Source organism: Bombus huntii, chromosome 9, assembly GCF_024542735.1.
Source record: "Bombus huntii isolate Logan2020A chromosome 9, iyBomHunt1.1, whole genome shotgun sequence".
Lineage (NCBI taxonomy): Eukaryota > Metazoa > Arthropoda > Insecta > Hymenoptera > Apidae > Bombus > Bombus huntii.
Window position 1 is genome coordinate 10,591,111 of NC_066246.1, and position 17,419 is coordinate 10,608,529.

Here is a 17,419-nt window from a genome sequence, read left to right on the forward strand (position 1 = left end):
TAGTTGCATACGACGGAGTTCAACACGAATTGTGCCCTGTACGAATTATACACGTACGCGGGTAAATACAACGAACAACTGATAGTTACTTTGGAGGAGGACGAGTTTTCACAGAAGCAGAGATTGGCATACAAACTCGAACAGGTACACAATATAATGGCGGCGGATAACCCCTGATGTACCATGAACTCTATGAAGCATATGACAAAGCCCGCCCGCCAAGAGTTACCCTGCTGAATATTCTACCGCAGTTAGGTACTCTTAATGAAGCACCAAGAGGACTGGCCTATGTTGTAATCGATCGTCTCAGGTTTCCGTGCAAGCCAGTTATCTCAGCTTAGTACGCGAATTATTAACACAAGAAGAAATTGCACAACGGACCGCTAAACTGTTCGAACGGGAGAAATATAAAATGTCTACGAGGACTGAAGTGTTTTTGTGACAAAGTCTTCTGAATTTGGTCGCTGGTTGGCAGGTGTGGCAATAATCACAACAGCGCATTGTCACGCATAATTGTACATAAAATACCAAAATCACGATTAATTGTAATAGAATTATCGATGTGCAACCACACCACCCGGCGGCCACGCAACCACATACGAAATGAAAACTGAAAAATTTTTCGCGTGCTATGAAATCGTCGTGATGACGATTTACACGCCGCGACCGCCGGCGGATAGGGTTTTAAAACGAACGAAAAAAATAATAGAACATTAGTGTTATAAGTGAGTGAACGAATCAGCCGATCAAACCGATAACTTGTAAATGTGTTTAAAACGGTCGATATTTGCCGCCGCTATCGGAGATCGGCGATTTTTAACGAAGAAACATTTCCATCCACCGCTATTAGCAGAAATTTTTTTGAATTACGAACTGACGAATTTTAATAAATAAGATAATTAACGATTAACGATGATTAATTAAACAATATGAGTATATTATATATACATGGATGGTATGTCGTATGTATATGTGTACATATATACACTTTATACCGGCGCAAAAGTATGTGTGTATGTATATGCAGTATCCGAAGAACGAGCGCGCGTACAGTATAGGCGCCGATACCGAGATATTTCTCTCGCGGCGATTAATCGTTGCACGAGAAGAGAAAGAATGAGCAAGAAGAAAAGGAAAATGAAGAAACAGAGGCGTCGCGATAGCAATTTTCGTCCAAAATTTGTAAACGTGAGCTTCGACCGTCATTGATTGAGCAGGATGCCATACTGTACGTACGCCATGCATTACGCGTATTATTTATACTTACATGCATTCAAAACGAAAAAAAAGGAAAGAGTCATCCGCGAAATCGGAGACAGACTGTGTATTAGTTGATAGGTATTAATCTATGGACTATGGCCGCGCGCGAGGCCAGCTCGATGTGACGGTTGTGTTGAGTGTGCGTGCTTCCCCTCCTTGGTCTCCAGCTCATTGTTCCATTTTATCATTAATCGTTCGTTCTCATCGTCGTGCATCCATCACCTGATGTTCACCTGATCATTGTCGCGCAATTCATGTTCATCAGAAAAAAATCCCTCATTGTCCTCGTGTCATCAATTACCTCTCTTTGTATTACATGTAGTAAAGATGTCCACTATCGGCGCCTCTTCTACTCTTTCTCATCATTCCTAAGAAATCACATTGTGCCACTCTCTCTTCTCCCTTGTAATGCTTCAACGCCTCCGTCGTCATGTTGTTGTCACTCTTAATTATTGTAATATATAATGAATAACGATCACTGTTGAGTATTGTCTGATTGTAATACATTGATATTGAATTGATATGAATTGATAATCATTAATTAAAGCGTAACATTAAACTTTGTGGATGTAGCCATATTGGTATGGGTGAAAGTTTAAAACAATTGATGCAGATGAGAGTGGTCGGGAGCCGTTCGCGATAGACAGCGCTCGAAAAACCTCTTTGTTCTAGGAGTATTTTACCTGTACGCCACTTTCAAACGAGTCGAATCGTATAAATCGTTCGTTTTAATCTATATACATATGTATAGAGAAAGAGAGAGAGGGATCAAACCTGGTATCATCGTTTTCGAAAACCCTTCGCTAGGAATCTTCATAATCTTCGCTGTATCATTTCTTCCAAGTTAATCGTACTATTAACGAACCACTTTTACAAACGCACATCGAAACCCAATGAGGTGTTTCGTCACGTGATAAGACTTCTCGATTCCGCGTAGGTAAGTTTCGATAAAATATCGAGACTATCATAAAAGAATTCATATCGCCGAAGGTGTTCGAATCGGAGCAACCTTCGTGAGTTCTGTCAACGCGAGCGGCTAGTAGCGAATGAGTGTTGTTTGTGTATGCGTGAGAGTGTCCCGTGCGTCAATTCAATGTGCAGTTGTCAGTGGAGAAAGTATTTATTGCTCAAAAAACATCGGAAGACCGTGTGTGGGAAGGAAAGGCAGCAGGAAAAAATGCGGAGTTGGTAGGCTACGGGAAAGGAACGGGGGAGGGGGAATGGATGGGTGCGTAAATTAAAAAGCGGCGAACGTACGTGAGACATAAAGAAGAAAAAAATGGATCACAGACAGGGTACTCCGCCAAGTCGAGAAACACGAGAAGAAAACCGAGAAGATACTCACGTTGTTCAGTCGCTGTATCACTTACAAATGACAAAAATAAATAAATAAATGAAAAAATTAACAAAAAAAGACAAAGGACTCGCAGCGCCCTCCCCCGCGCACGCCGACTTCAAATGGTACTAATAAACCCAAAGTGCCTCTGGTAGATTTTTGGGCATAAGCTTGAGTAATAAAGACTACATAGCGTTTACTATAAAAGCACGATTACGACGCGATCGCTGATTGTAATAAAACGATGATAATAATAATTTAAACAAAACGAAAAGGGGAGGAGATCGAAAAGAAAAAAAAGGGAAAGTGAGACAAACGAGTAGGAAGGAGACAGCGAGAGAAGAGAGAGCAAGAAAGACAAATAGAAAGTGAGGGACAGGAGCGCGTGTAACGAACATGTAAGTACACGTGCTTACTTATTGAAACACAAAAGAAATAATAACAAAAAATAAAAACAACCCGAAAGGGCGGAGTGCGGGCGTACCGGGTGTACGCGGTGCGTACGCTAATTACACGTTTAGATAGGTATACATATAGTCGGTAGCCTAGTCTCTATATCAGTGTCTGCCCTGAGTGTCTTTCCCATGGTGTATCCCTATAAAGTGCGTGTACCTTGAACTCCTGGTAAGCAGACGTGCAATTTCCTTGAAACGTTCAATCAACCTCCCTCTTTGCTCAGTCATCATCAGCCTTTGAAACGAAGGAGAACCCGCCTCTCCCTTCTACCAACGTCCTCCTGCGCCAACTTTATCACCCCTTCCACCACCAATATCATCGTTATTATCATCAAATTCCCCCCTCCCTTCGTAACGCGTTTAACTGTGCTCACACATCACGCGTCCTTCGCCACACTACCGATCGGCACGTTTTGCTAAGTAAATATTATTATTGTATTGATGGTTCCTCGTTAATTATGGAATGTACGATCCCAATTTGTAAAATTCGAACTAAGTAAGGAGATGTGTATCGCCGTATCGTTCGTGCGTGGCTTGCTGCCCCGGCAGTCTACTACCGTGTATGCTGAGTCGTATTTGGAGAGAGAACGTACGCCTCGAATCGAATGTCTTTGTCGAAGGATGACCGTGTACGTATGAGCATATATTTAGGTCTTCTTGTTTGCTTTGTCTCTGCTCGAGGAGGTAAGATTGATCTTACGTCAAAAAAATGGTCTCGATAAAAGGAGGAGCGGGACCATTGGTACAGAGTGAGATGACAAATAAGAAAGACTGGGAATGACAGATCATTCGAATGAAAGATTTGCATGAATGTTTGTGGACTGTGTAAGACTGAGAGAGGCAGCGGTGGGAGCTTGCCAATCAATCCGGGGTCGCTCCCTCGCCGCTCATTTTTACGTCATAAACATTAATTATGATTATACATACAAAACAAAAAAAAAGATAATGCATCCAGCAACACGATTACGTTACGTTTATAATAGTCATGTTCCTTTCCGATCAATAATTATTAATAAATCTATATCAACCTTGCTACATTATTTTGTACTTGTTTTTTTAATCTTAATATATTAGATAAATATATATATATATATAAATAATGCCGTTTTTAAGTTATCCGATCTTTATTATTATTATTTTTGTATAAATGTGTGATTAATAGTACGGATAGTGTAATAATTTTGTATGTTTATTGAACCAAAAATAAATATTATTGATAAAGAATCATCTTAGGCGTTCTGTTTAACTCTCCGTCGCTTTATTTAGGGGACTAGTAACGGTGTCGCCTGTATCCTCCACCTTCTCTGGAGATTCTGGTTCTCTATGTGATCGTAGACTTCCTGGCCCAATAGTGCTTAATATAACCGGCAGAAGAAATAATCCGTGCCAGAGACCAAACAATATTACCAAAACAAAAATCTTTAAAAACGCATGGAACACATAACTGTCCGAGAATACCATCATGGAAAGTGCAAGTAACGTCGAGCCAGCACCGTATGCAACCGCTGCACCAATGTACCTCACCGCGATATGTGCTCTTTTTGTACGATCTTCATTTCCGCTTACACTCGCAGCATTTATAAATGCGTGTGCAACGTGAGCAGCGTAATCCACACATAATCCAATGCCCAATTCCAAACCTGGAAAACAAAAATTAATATAATAGTGTTGACAAAATTGTGCTATGTTGAAATTGTCAAAGAAACTGATTACGCACCAATGCAAGATGCAATATCTATTGTCAAGCCCCAAAAGTACATGAATCCGCAAACATTCAAAAGTGTAAGAAGTACGCATAAAAAGATCCAGAAACATGTCTGCAGCTCAGCGATCAGTAACCCTGTCATTCCCATGACACAAATCAAAGCCAAGAAAACATTACGCTGAACTTCTTGAGCGATTAGTTTGTCGGTGACCCACAAGCTGAATACTTCGCTCCAGATTGTGACGAAACCATTGACTCCAGCATCATGTGCCACCTGCTTACTTTCATCCATCGCTGGGATCCATTGATGAGGACCATAAAATCGTTTAAAGGTAAGATCTATAGTAGCTACTAAAATCGGTGCAGTACTTTCACCGCACGTTAAGCTTTTTCCAAAACGGAAGTTCCGTTGATATTTGCCTCCATTTCGACTAAATAAGAACTTGGACAGATATTTTCGAAATTCCACGTCTTCTAGTATTTCATATCTTAAATCTGTTAATTAAAATATTTATATATATATATATACTTATAAAATATATTATTGATTTGTTTCTTATAGTTTCTTTTTGAATTATTATTGTTGCAATGATAAAAAATATTGTCAACCTTTTTGAAAATATTCCAAGACAAATTTGGCAAAATCACTGGGCCAAGAATTTATACTTTGTATCGTTGATAAATTTCCAAATTTCTCAGCCAAATTTATTAGCTTTGGAAACTCGGCGGTATAATTGAAATCTCCCATAAGAATCATTGCTTCGTAACCATGTTCGGGATATTGAGTGCGTCGTACGTCAATATATTTACTTAAATACGAATGGCTTGGTATAAACCAGCCTGGGTCAAACCATTGTTCCAATTTTAATGTACCCATAATTCCAGCCGATACTGTAACTATTGTTATTAATACTATCATTATCTTTCCGGGTTTTGTCAGAATTATATTTGAATATAATTTATTTATCAACTTTGCGGCAGGTTCTTCTTGCGGACTAGTGAATTTCTGTACAAAGTTTTCATGAACGATGCAAGGTAGTATCGAATTTCTTTTATTCTCGATTCGTCGGGCATCGACGGTAAAGAAGGCAACGTAAAACGTGACTTGAAATAAAAACGTCAGTAGCACTCCAACCGCCGCGTAAATACAGAATGATTGAAGGGATGGCAATATCTAGAATTATATATAAAATTTAATATATACACACACACATACATACCTTTCATCTATGTAATAAGTTAAATGTCAATTCAATCTTACTGTGGATGCACCAATAATAAAGGCAACAACATCAGTAAGAGAAGTAATAATAATAGCCGAGCCTGCATGCCCTAACATTAAAGCTATTCTTTCTTCTAATGGCTTATTTTGATTCAACTTGTATGTATGTATTTCTTTCCAAGATGCCATTATTAAAAAATTATCGTCTATTCCAAGAGCCAACAACATAAAAGGTAAAGAAGTATGCACAGGTCCATACGAAATCCCAAGAGCAGAGCACACACTGATTGAAGCTATAAAAGCACCACCCACACACAAAAGACCGCCAATTGTGAGATAGACCTGGAGAAAATTGTATTTTGTAAAATTTAAAATTTGTGCTTCTCATAAAATCTTTTTATGAAAAACTACATTCATATTCCAACTTCTTATATCAATGAAAGTTTAATATAGTACTCACTCTCCATCCCACCCAATTGTAATCCGAGAATATGACTAGAACGTAGAAAAACATTAAAATGAATCCTATTGATAATATACCAATATTTCCGAACATTGTTACAAATGTAACATCACCAAAGCTTCTACCAGCATCATACCAGATAGCTAATGTATTATTTACATTTTTTTTGTCATTTAAAATCCTTGCATTTTCGTGCAATATATCCAAATAGGATAGCTCCCACTGTAATACATCATCTGTTGCCTAGAAATAAAATATTATTTTTATTCCAAATATTTTTATGATATATGCAAAGCAAAATATATAGAATTTATATTGATTCTGTTAAAGATCTAAGATGTTATAAAATATATATTATAAATAATCTACTATTTTTTTTATCAAAAAAGCGACATTTTAATGTTGATCTTGACAAAATCATTTCAAGAATAAAGCAAGGCCTAAATCATATAAAACATTTAAAGTATATGGTATATAATGTACACATTATAAGCTGTTTAGTAATAATATTTCTATAAGACTTTTGTAAATTCGAAACTATTTAAAACATTAGAAATCATGATTTAGGCCTTTTTATAAACTTACCTTACCCAATCAGCTGTTCCAACATCGTTGCCAAAATTATTCATATCCACTTTTGAAAAGTTTACATTAACTGCCCATTGTGTTCTTACTGCTGTGGCTGAGATGATTTTACCCTCTTCATCTCTTGTTATACCACCCAATAATTCTGTAAAATTTAGTGGATGGCCCAATGTGGGACTAATTTTTGTGGTGTTTATATCTTTAATAATATCCTCCTTAGTTTTATGGAGAATCACATTAGTGTCATATTCCCATATATCCAAGATACTGCTTAAAAGGCAAGCTTTTGGCAAATTGTTTACTACATTACAATAGAGCTCAGGACTAACATGAACTGCAGGTTCAAATACAGTGTTATTAATTTGTTTGTCTGGTTCAATTTCAAAGAAATCATCAGTCAGCAGTTGATCGCTGCGCTTTTTTCTATGTACAATACCTGATATGACAGGTACTCTATTCATTAAACAAAGAGAAATTAGTTTTGGTTTTTGGCAAATCTTATAGTATCCATAAAATAAAGCTTGTTCAATAACATGCACAGAAGAATGCTTACTTGAAACATACATCTGTCCATGCAATTTGATCAGAAGTTTGTACAGAAATAACCTCCTTTGTTATTCCATTTAGCTGAAAGAATTTAAATAAACTAAAATGTATATTACACACACAGAGAAACCTTACTACAATAAAATATATAAGTAAAAGTAGATACTCTTGCAAGAACTTCTGGTTCTAATACATCATCAGCAGTTAATATCATATTCTCCATTCTCAAACCCTGTTCAAATTGTTCGAACATCCATTCTGTGTCACGAACAAAGTCAGAGTCCTGTGGAACCCATAATTTCACAGGATTTTTCTCTTGATGAAAAAAATATAAACCAGAAAGAGAAATCAATACTATCACAGTACTTCCAATTATCCATTTCAACGGTCGTCGAGCAATTCGCAACCCGAGTCTGAAAAAAGATATAAGCTGACAACGAAGAATTTTTATATTACTCAGAGGGCATATTATCAGACCTACCTATAGAAAAAATGTTCCACCACTTCTGATAAACGCTGTGGTATGCGTTGCAGAAAGCTTCGGAAAGACCGTTTGTGAACTATTCTCTCTTCTATCTCCATTTCTTTACGCTGAAATCGAATCACAGCACCATGATTTCTCTTCGAATCATGATCGAATTTTACGCGCAATAAGCGTAAACCTTATCGAATCACCTCAAAACGAATAATTCCGTTCGTAATCCGAAGTTACGGCTTTATAGTCAGTCCTTCGCAACGGTGAAGGACAATGTATACCTAACCTCTAAATTTGGCGACCGATTAAGTACACGAATAGATATAGAAATGTAAAGAAAAATATACAATCAAAGACGAACACTTCCATTTGAAGCAATTTGTGCACGGAACTTTTGTCTAGCTCCGCGAACAATCGACTGTCACTATCCATAGTGACCCTTCTCGACTTATCCCTCGTTTCGCTGCATCAGGTTACATCTGATAGACGTTACGCTATCAGCGCGCGTAACTATCGTCTAATGTAAATTATCATATGAGTGGACAACGGAATTACATGCATCGATGGTTAATAAAAAGTATCTGTTTAAAAGAAAAATTAAATTAAAAATTTGTATGTTACCGTTTCTATACACTGATTTTGTGTTTTAGTCCCAACGAGGTCTAGAAATGACCGTATATACGTATACACATTTATTTCTTTGCCAAGTTTTTAGAGCTAGAATTGACGTGTATACCGGTTTTGAATGAATAAACATTGCAAGATCTGGATTTTCCAAGAAATTGTAATGACGTAACCAATTAAGAAGATATTAAATTCAAGAATTTATAAGAATATACTATTAATAAGAATATATTACAATCTAAATATATAAAAAATGAAGATATTAAAATGTCTAACACAAATATTTGCATTGTTGCTTTGCATTACAATTTGCACTCTATTTCAATATAGATAACTAACTCCAGCCTTCACAATTTCCGTGTAATATGGAAAATTACAAAGGAAGAGAACTTACCAGGAGCACTACACGATTTCCACTGAGATCGATTCTTTAAAGTATCACTCGTACTTCTTGACAGTTGAATCACGACTATGACGCTTTGCTCTACGAATCTGAACAGGTTGCACTCAAAATTAACTTAATAACTGACTATTGATCTCAAAGACGTAACATAACGAACACGTCATAATCTAGACAAGCTAAATACTTATCAATTAAATCCAATGATAACGAAGATATTGCACACCGAGGCAGTGTTCGCTTTCAGTACGTTAGCAGTTGAAACTCGAATAAGCACGATGATCGCGGCTCTTATGTGGCTCGATGTTGCATGTGCACATGCTGTCTGTGAAACAATAACTATAATTAATTTCTTCTGCGGTTTCTTTCATGTCTAATTACGAATTAGTAATCAGAAGGGCGCACGGCATATGACTGATGAAGCGCAGCGCATTGTCTTAATTTCTCTGGCAAATAAATTAAAATAAAGTTACCATCGTAGTTCTATAAATATATATTCTGGTTTATCGGTTGCTAATTCATGCATTGAAAAAGTAGCATGACGAAGAACACTGTAATTGGTCTATAACAGGAAGTTGATAGATCGTTAGAAGAACTGAAGATTTGTTTTTGCAACGAGTATTGTGTAACATGCACCTTATCCGGATACTTCAAGATATTTTATAATGTGCTAGAATCACGTTATTCTTTGTATAAAAACTGAAGAAAACATCTTAAATTCTGACTGTGAAAAGAATTGGTTAAGAAGTTTACTTATCATTTGTGATGTTTTATAGGCCAGATTTGCATTTTTGCTACTAGCTTGTGTTAATAATGAGAGTTATTGGACACTAATAGACACGTATTGAACACGGGGTCAAATACGCGCTGTACTTCTACATTGATTAAATAATTGTAAATTATTCGAACTGCATCTTTATTGTGTTAAATAAATCAAATTACATAAATTAAATATTCTCGTTGATCTATTATATCAATATTTTCGTTCATTTATTTGCCTGTACGTAAAACGTCTATTAAAAAATGTTCATTGTGTCACATATAGATGGTACAAATATCTCGAAATTCTTTCCCGCATATTTTGCAAAAAAAAATCTTCAATAAATATGAAATAAAATATGACACAAAAACTTTAAGTTTTTTCATATTTCAATTTTATTAAAGAGACCTTTATAAACCGCACTAATGATGACGTCTACATTTACTGATTTACGCGACACGAGACACGTTGAACGCTGCAGCTACGTATCGTATCAAAATGCAACGATCACGTTTCTAGAACTGCAAGAAATACGTATATTACTATACCGAGATCAGGATGCGTAGTAAAACGCAGATACGACGGACATGTAAATTAGAATGCAAAGTTCCGAGATGGACAGAATTGTTATGCAATAACGATGCAGGTCCACGAATTTAATGTGGAGCAACGTACGTAATATGCTAACTACCGCAAAAGCGGGTAAAATCAATCTAGCCATAGGAAACAGCGGTGACGTAGTCAGCCATATCGGTGCAATTAGCAGATAAGGGATTACAATTCCAAGATCATGTTGATGTGCATTTCTGATGCGAACCACGTCCTCGTGACCTCCTCCGGTAGGACATAAAATTATGTCGGTACTTGCCAACCACATTTTGTCCTCCTCGCTGTGTATCACCTGTGAAAAATCGATCAAAACGATGCGTTCCAATTATGGACTTGTAAATATTATTACGTTAAAAAATCTATTATCAATAATCTCTCCTTCGATAATCAGACTTGGCACTTTTTGCCAAGAACATAAATACGTATGTAATCAAATGCTTAAGTACGTTCAGAACTACTTTCGTCACGATAAGCGGCGTGGCGTAATATAAATAATGATCAAAAGTATTTCGTGTTTTTATTAATGTCAACTTTGAAATGTCTAAATGTATGTTAACTCTGATTTGTCTGTTAGGTAATTTTGATAAGACAGGAAATATGTATTTTATAATATTCGATCACGAAATATCACATCAAGAGATAACAGTGTATCTTGAATATACTTAGTCATACACCTACAGACACAGAAAAGATATTAGATGGTAGTATTTATACTAGAATTCTTATCGTTATAACTACGATATTCAAGATCAACTGTTATTGATTTCTTAAATCCGCTAATCAGTTGACACTTAGACATATGGCAGAATAGAAATCGTATTGGTATACAAGTGATGATTTTGAGAAATTAAATTTAATCATATATTTCTATAATAACTTTAATCTCTATCATGATATATTTTCATGATGTAGAAAAAATATGTATAATGAATTTCTTACAATAGTAAACGTAGAATACTGTTTTAGGAAAAATAACACTGAACTAAATTATCTTTTTGATTTTTAAAAATCTTGAAAATTATTTCCATGATTGTCAGCCAGCCATCCATGTAAACATAATATAATTTAATTTTGACACACATATAGAAGATTAGGAATAAAGAAATTATTACGTCGAAGAGATTGATAGTCGAATGATAAATTATCACATACATACGTATCTCCCGGTTAAGAGATTATAAACGACCAGACAGATTTTTTATTGATATCTAATGCTAGATCAAAATAAGGATTATATAAGGAAAATAAGGATATTTTACCCGTCTGGTGGCTCGTATTCGCCCAGTGAACCACGTCAGGGCGTTCATCTTCAGAATGAGAACGCATGACCACCAAACGTAAACGACCCACAGCTCTTTCACCTCGTTCGCAAGATTGTTCTCCATTGTTTCACGTTAGCCGTCCAGCTGGCTTCGTACCGAGAAAGAAAACGCGAAGAATGGGCGACGTAGCTCGTTGTTTCCTTAACGTTTCATTCATCTCATTGCGTGCGCCATTCCGTATCTCGACGAGCAAGAAGGGGACCATTTATCAGTGTCGTGATAAAGCTACGATAATGGTGGTCAACGAACGACGGAGATAAATAAACACAAAAAGGAAAGAAGAAAAAAAGAAAGACTAAGAATGTACCAAAGTATGGAAACACGAGGCGTATTTCAAAGTTAGTATGAACGCGAGTACGCGAGTGGAAAGTCGGTTAAACGAGAGGAATCGACGGATGGAGCCGTGTTAAAATTCACTTCGCATGGATTCGTTGTCGTTCGCTGCTACCAGACGACTGACTACCTCGAAAACCGGTGTCCCGAACGTGATCTCGCTTTCTACAGTCCCATTTGGAAGTCAAATCGATGCGCGCCACGCTGATTCTTCGCTGGAGCACGTTTCGGAAACGTCGCGGCATTTGTTTCGAACGAACTCGTTTATTTTCCTCGGTGGAAACACGGCCGCGTTAAAAAGTTCGGGAATTGTAGGACACGTGGTTCGTGCAGCAAGTTTCCGCCGTTGAATTGAATAGCTTCGTGCTGACACGATGCTGAGAAATGCGAGTTTGTGAAGTTTTCGTGTTATTGTGAGATTGGCTTGATGATTTTTGGAAGTGTGAAACGTTGATTGAGCAAACGTATAGCGAACTCCACATATTCTTTTTGTTTGAAATCTTGAGAATATTAAATATAGTGATAGTAACTATCAAAAGTATCCGGTTGTTATATAGGTTTGTTATATCGTTGAATTGAATTTTGGAAAATAAAATTTTGTTTGTTAGCTCAACCAGAACATTTTGACCGCCACTATAAGAGAGATAAAAGCATGTCTTCTAGTTAGTACATGTATTGATACTTCCATTTAAGAGCTTTTAATGTACATGTCTCTTACAACAGTTATCCTAAGAAGAATCTTATTAAAGAATATCACGGTCAATCGATGAATCCGATCTACTAAGAAACCATTAATCAGTAATTTAGAATTTCTAATTAATTAAAAAGAAATTACTGCCGATTTTATCCCTTTAACTCATAAGCATTTCTATTTTTCCTTATACTTTCTCCTTCTCGATCTTTCGCATTTCAAAGATAATTATCAGTTTAAATAATTCAAATAAATTTAATAAACACCTATATTTTTCTGAATATTTTCATAGAATGCTCTATCGAATAATAAATTTCAAAACTTTTTCGCTAGAAATGGCTTAGGAAACTTATTGCAAAACATAATTCGATCAGTTATCGTATTTTTAATTACTAGGTTGCCCAAAAAGTTTCTTTCGTTTCATAAGGTGATAATAGATGAACAACAATTTCTGTTTTATATTATTTTATTGAATTAGGTATGATGCATTTCGTTCTGTTTCTATTATTATGTTCGTGCATAATTGAATAAACTAATATAAAACGAAAAACATTGTGCGTCTATTATTTCTTCATAAAACGAAAGAAACTTTTCGGACAACCTAATAGAATTAGAATCATTTCTAAAGGAAATTCGAAAAACTTCACATGTTCCGCACTTTTCCTCCCACCAAGAAAATAGCATCTAATTAAAGTGAAATCTTCGTAGAGTATGCGAATTTACTGTCACGTTACAAACGCCACTGGGCGATGTTGCTCTTTTTAATGTTCGCCTGTATCGACACGTCGATCAGATTATTTCCGAGGAAGAAATCCGTTGCGACGATGTTCGTTTCCTTCCACCATTCCTCTTGAAATTTGTACGTGAGATTTCTGTTCACCGAGTCGGCCATCTGCCGCAGTCCGCCGGATAAATTAAAGATTATGTCTAGCGGATACGGTGTTAATTCCGCCATCACCGCCCACAATGGATTTTGACTGTTCCGGGACTTCTTCGGACCCATGATAACTTTCTCCAAATATTTGAACAGCCCTTCCACCGTTTGTTGATTGCCCCAGGCTTGAGACATCGTTGGCCACAGCCAGTCGTATTCTAGAATAAAATTAATTTACAAGTACGATTCGCGAAATAAAATTGAAATGATATTGAAAATAAGAACGAGTACTGTGCACATTATATTTCTAAAATCCTCTTCTTGGATATTTAAATAATATAAAGTATATGTATAATATAAGTGTATGTTAAAATAAAATGCCTGATGAACTAAGTACAGCTGGCTGAAAAGGTATTACCTGAATATTTTATACTAAAGTATATATTTTCGCAATATAATTTTATTTTGAAAATATTGAACAACTAATGTTAAGAAGAATAATAAATATTCGTAAAGAATAGATTTCTCGTAGTCTCTCTTCTTTAGTATTTTATAATTTTTGATAAAATGTTCTAAATATCTAACATGGTCAAGTGCTTTTATGACCAACTGTATAAAATTCAAGTAAAATTAGAACTTTCATTAAGCCAATTTTTATATCTGCATATTGACCTAGGTAATTTCATTGGACGGAGGTTGATAGTAAATTTACCATTAACGGTGTGCTTGTCGCCGTAGCAAATTATCAAGCGTTTCCCTCCGGTCCAAATATCATTCAAGGTCGGACCCAGACCTTCGACCCCTCTATCGGGTTTTAGAATCAAGCCTTCGAATTCTCGCAAGAGGATCATGGCCAATCGACAATGCCTGTTCGGTCTATCTTCAAATCCCACGGGAAATCTAAAAGTAACACAATTCCATGTTGAACATCGTTTCCCTCCAACTATAAAATATGCAGTTATTTTACTATATAAATATCACCAAATTATTCCAATTTTTCTCTCAATTCTTATCCTACAATAAGGTCATACATGACTTTCGAACAAAAATTTCCTTTCAATTGTTAAATACACGATATAAATATGTTGACCTACTACACTTAATTTCATAGCCATTTGAAATCAATTTGCATTACGAGCACCGAATTGTTTTCTCGGTATTATTGATCCGTAAGTCGTCAGTGTTGCATTATATCGCCAATTTACCTATGAAAATCCATGATGACCACTTCTCCCCTAGCGACGTTCAGAAAGTTTCTCACGTCTTTGATGATGGCCGAGAGAGGGGTGATCCGGATGACATCATGATTGATCCAGAATCTGCTTATGTGATTGCCCTCTTCGATGGCAGTGTCGTTCGGAATTGACGGATAATAACCAACCCTGATGTCTAGATATCTTATACCGTGCACTAATTGTGTCCATATATCGCGATCCTGTGTCAAGAGATATCTTTGAAACGCGTCCCGCCTCGTCAGGTCACCGTGCTTGTAACATCCGGAATTATGCGTTCCGGGTATCAATAAACTTCCTATCGGAAGCCTTCCTAATTGCTTCCTGAAAAACATAGCAAATCTTTTTTATATAAATTTTCGTAAAGGAAGATATTCTTCCTTAATAAAATTTAGATTTAAGAATTTATTGAGAAGAAAATCTTCCAGTAATGTTTGTTAAAAAAAATTTCGCAATGATATTTGTTGGAAATTAAAGAAAATGATTTTAGTACAATTTGAAAAAATAGATTCTTAATTTTAATTTCATATAAATTTTCTTAATGAGGAAATATTCTTTCCGAATAATGTTTATTGGCAAGTGAAGAAACTAATTTGAATAATGTTTGGAAACTTATGGAAGGTAAGTATATTACCTCAAGTCGTACATCCATGTTGGCCAGATTTGTAAGCAGGAACTGGTAAGGATAACTCCATCCTTGTAAAGGGCAGCATGGTGTTTCAGGCAATGTGGACCAGGAAGCGTCGCGCCATCCTCGGTATCCCATCCACCCGGAAGTGGTGGACGACCCACGGTGATATTCGTTCGATAGTAACCGCGTGGATATTGCAGCGAAGTCAAAGTCAGCTTAGGCTTCACCGTTTTATCTGGAAGCGCGATGTCGATGGTTGCGTCGACCGATATCGAAATGGTTACTTTTGAATTTTAAACTTCGATGAAATTGAAGAAAATACACGCTTTTGTTCACTTAAATGGTTCGTGTAGCTTCTTTTGAATAAATTCATGACATATGACGTATATAAAAAGTAATTGCCATAGAAATGGAAAATAAAAATTATCGAAGATAAAGAAAGGAGAATAACGAAACTATAGATTAATTAGCATCGATAAGACAGGATTTAATCCTTGAATCACTAGTTACGACGTTCAAGAGAAGCAAACAAAACTTATTACTATGTGCTGGGTCAGCAGTGAACACCTTGATGGTATCTGGGTATCCTGTGCCCGATGGACAATCGAGATCCCAATTTACTTCGAGCTCAGCGTCGACCACCTTGTCGCTGGCAGCGATTGGTCTCCACAATGAGGAGACTGTCAGCCATACTTTTCCGCATTGTGCTGCCAATGCTAAAATCACGAGTGTTATCGTCAGCAATCTTTATCGATCGAATTACACGATCCAAGCTATTAAGAATATTGCAAGTGTAATACGAGAAGCACAGAAAATTTAGATTTACGCTCACCGATATCGCAAAATAAATGAAGAAGCAGCAATATTACACCCTTCAGCATCATCGAGTGATACTATTTTATCCAAGCTTCCCGTATAAACCGTACTCCAACGTTCAGCGTCAAAGATTTACCTATATTTATAAATAAGGATAAAAATTCAATTCTAAAAATAATCGAAGTTATGAACCTCTCGACGAAGGTTCCTATAGAACTAGATAATTTAATTCAGCAATAAACGAAGATGTAGATTTTTTATTTAAAATATGAAACTTTTTTTATAATATCAACTTTTACAGTGTTCTGAGTCTAGCTACCGACTACTAGAATGTCTTATTACTTGAAAGAAACAAAAGTTCGACAAGGGTCGTCTTTGTTACGAGTTCATCAATTTCTTTTACTTTTTAGTATAACTATACCGTACCGATTTCAAATTACAATTCCCACGAAATCTAATACCATTCGAATAACCAAAATCGAAACAAAAAAAGAAAACAATAAAAAGCGAGATGAAAATACGAAAAAACCGAATCCGAACAGCAGAGCAACAGCAAAAGCACTTACACGTAGCGCGCACACTCCGCGAGCCACTTCCGACGCAGCGAGTCGATCGCCAGGAGTCCCTCGAGTCCTGGTTCTCCTTGCTTCTCGATGGCCGATCGAGCATTCAGTCGCGCTTCGTTGCCCGCCCACGGAAGCGTCGCCGCTTTCCCGCGTCGCTTTCTTGGCCTGCAGCTTTTCAAGGCGATCGCAAACCGCTCGATCGGCTCATCGTCCGGCGTGGCAAGCGAACAACGATCGATTCGCGGAGTACCGTAGGCCGTACAGAAGCGACACAATGAAGAAGAAGAATAGGAATCGAACGCTCGTTATCCTGCTGGTCCAACCGATCCGGTCGTCTGGAGACAGTCCAGTGACTGAACGATAGACAACCGAACGACCCGTAACCGGACCAGTTTAATATAGAACCCGCTCGCTTATGGGACATTCAAGCACATTGTGCCATCCTTCCATCACTTCCTCGGACACGTCAATTGCTCGGTGGGGACCACTAGGCTGTCCTCGTCGTCCGTCCGAT

At 36.8% G+C, this 17,419-nt stretch overlaps 4 protein-coding genes across 9 annotated transcripts in view; 1 reads left to right on the forward strand and 3 right to left on the reverse strand.

The window, feature by feature from the left end:
• Positions 1-4,091, forward strand: part of LOC126869717 (plexin-A4) — a 426,446-nt gene extending 422,355 nt beyond the window's left edge. For both annotated transcript variants that reach the window (XM_050626597.1, XM_050626596.1), the window contains exon 12: positions 4-4,091. In XM_050626597.1, coding sequence (XP_050482554.1) covers positions 4-177 — 174 coding nt within the window. In that variant the 3' untranslated portion in view covers positions 178-4,091. The remainder of the gene's footprint in view (positions 1-3) is intronic.
• Positions 1-17,297, reverse strand: part of LOC126869740 (PI-PLC X domain-containing protein 1-like) — a 276,559-nt gene extending 259,262 nt beyond the window's left edge. For 3 of the 4 annotated variants that reach the window (XR_007690983.1, XR_007690984.1, XR_007690985.1), the window contains exons 1-7: positions 16,906-17,297; positions 16,356-16,475; positions 16,066-16,239; positions 15,527-15,758; positions 14,866-15,216; positions 14,373-14,560; positions 13,388-13,878 (exon numbers count right to left, since the gene is read on the reverse strand). Coding sequence is in view for 1 of the 4 variants with exons in the window: in XM_050626653.1 (XP_050482610.1) it covers positions 13,517-13,878; positions 14,373-14,560; positions 14,866-15,216; positions 15,527-15,758; positions 16,066-16,239; positions 16,356-16,407 (1,359 nt within the window). In the remaining 3 variants the exon portion in view is untranslated. Of the gene's footprint in view, positions 1-12,752; positions 13,879-14,372; positions 14,561-14,865; positions 15,217-15,526; positions 15,759-16,065; positions 16,240-16,355; positions 16,476-16,905 lie in introns of those variants that run through there. The other variant, XM_050626653.1, reaches the window with a different exon arrangement.
• LOC126869724 (NPC intracellular cholesterol transporter 1-like) lies at positions 4,220-8,754 on the reverse strand. Of its 2 annotated transcripts, XM_050626618.1 has the most exons (10): positions 8,669-8,754; positions 8,054-8,163; positions 7,739-7,985; positions 7,580-7,653; positions 7,032-7,479; positions 6,439-6,684; positions 6,018-6,320; positions 5,366-5,930; positions 4,769-5,251; positions 4,220-4,691 (listed from the first exon to the last, which is right to left on the reverse strand). In XM_050626618.1, the coding sequence occupies exons 2-10, from the start codon at positions 8,152-8,154 to the stop codon at positions 4,294-4,296; spliced, it is 2,865 nt and encodes a 954-aa protein (XP_050482575.1). In that variant the 5' UTR covers positions 8,155-8,163; positions 8,669-8,754; the 3' UTR covers positions 4,220-4,293. The 2 variants fall into 2 exon arrangements, with proteins under 2 accessions (XP_050482575.1, XP_050482577.1); XM_050626620.1 differs by lacking the exons at positions 8,054-8,163; positions 8,669-8,754 and having other exon boundaries at positions 7,032-7,672; positions 7,739-7,876.
• Positions 8,150-12,617, reverse strand: LOC126869760 (uncharacterized). Its single transcript, XM_050626700.1, has 3 exons — positions 11,700-12,617; positions 9,066-10,732; positions 8,150-8,628 (listed from the first exon to the last, which is right to left on the reverse strand). Exons 1-2 carry the CDS (start codon positions 11,823-11,825, stop codon positions 10,385-10,387), a joined length of 474 nt encoding a protein of 157 aa, XP_050482657.1. The 5' UTR covers positions 11,826-12,617; the 3' UTR covers positions 8,150-8,628; positions 9,066-10,384.
• Positions 17,298-17,419: the final 122 nt, after the last annotated feature.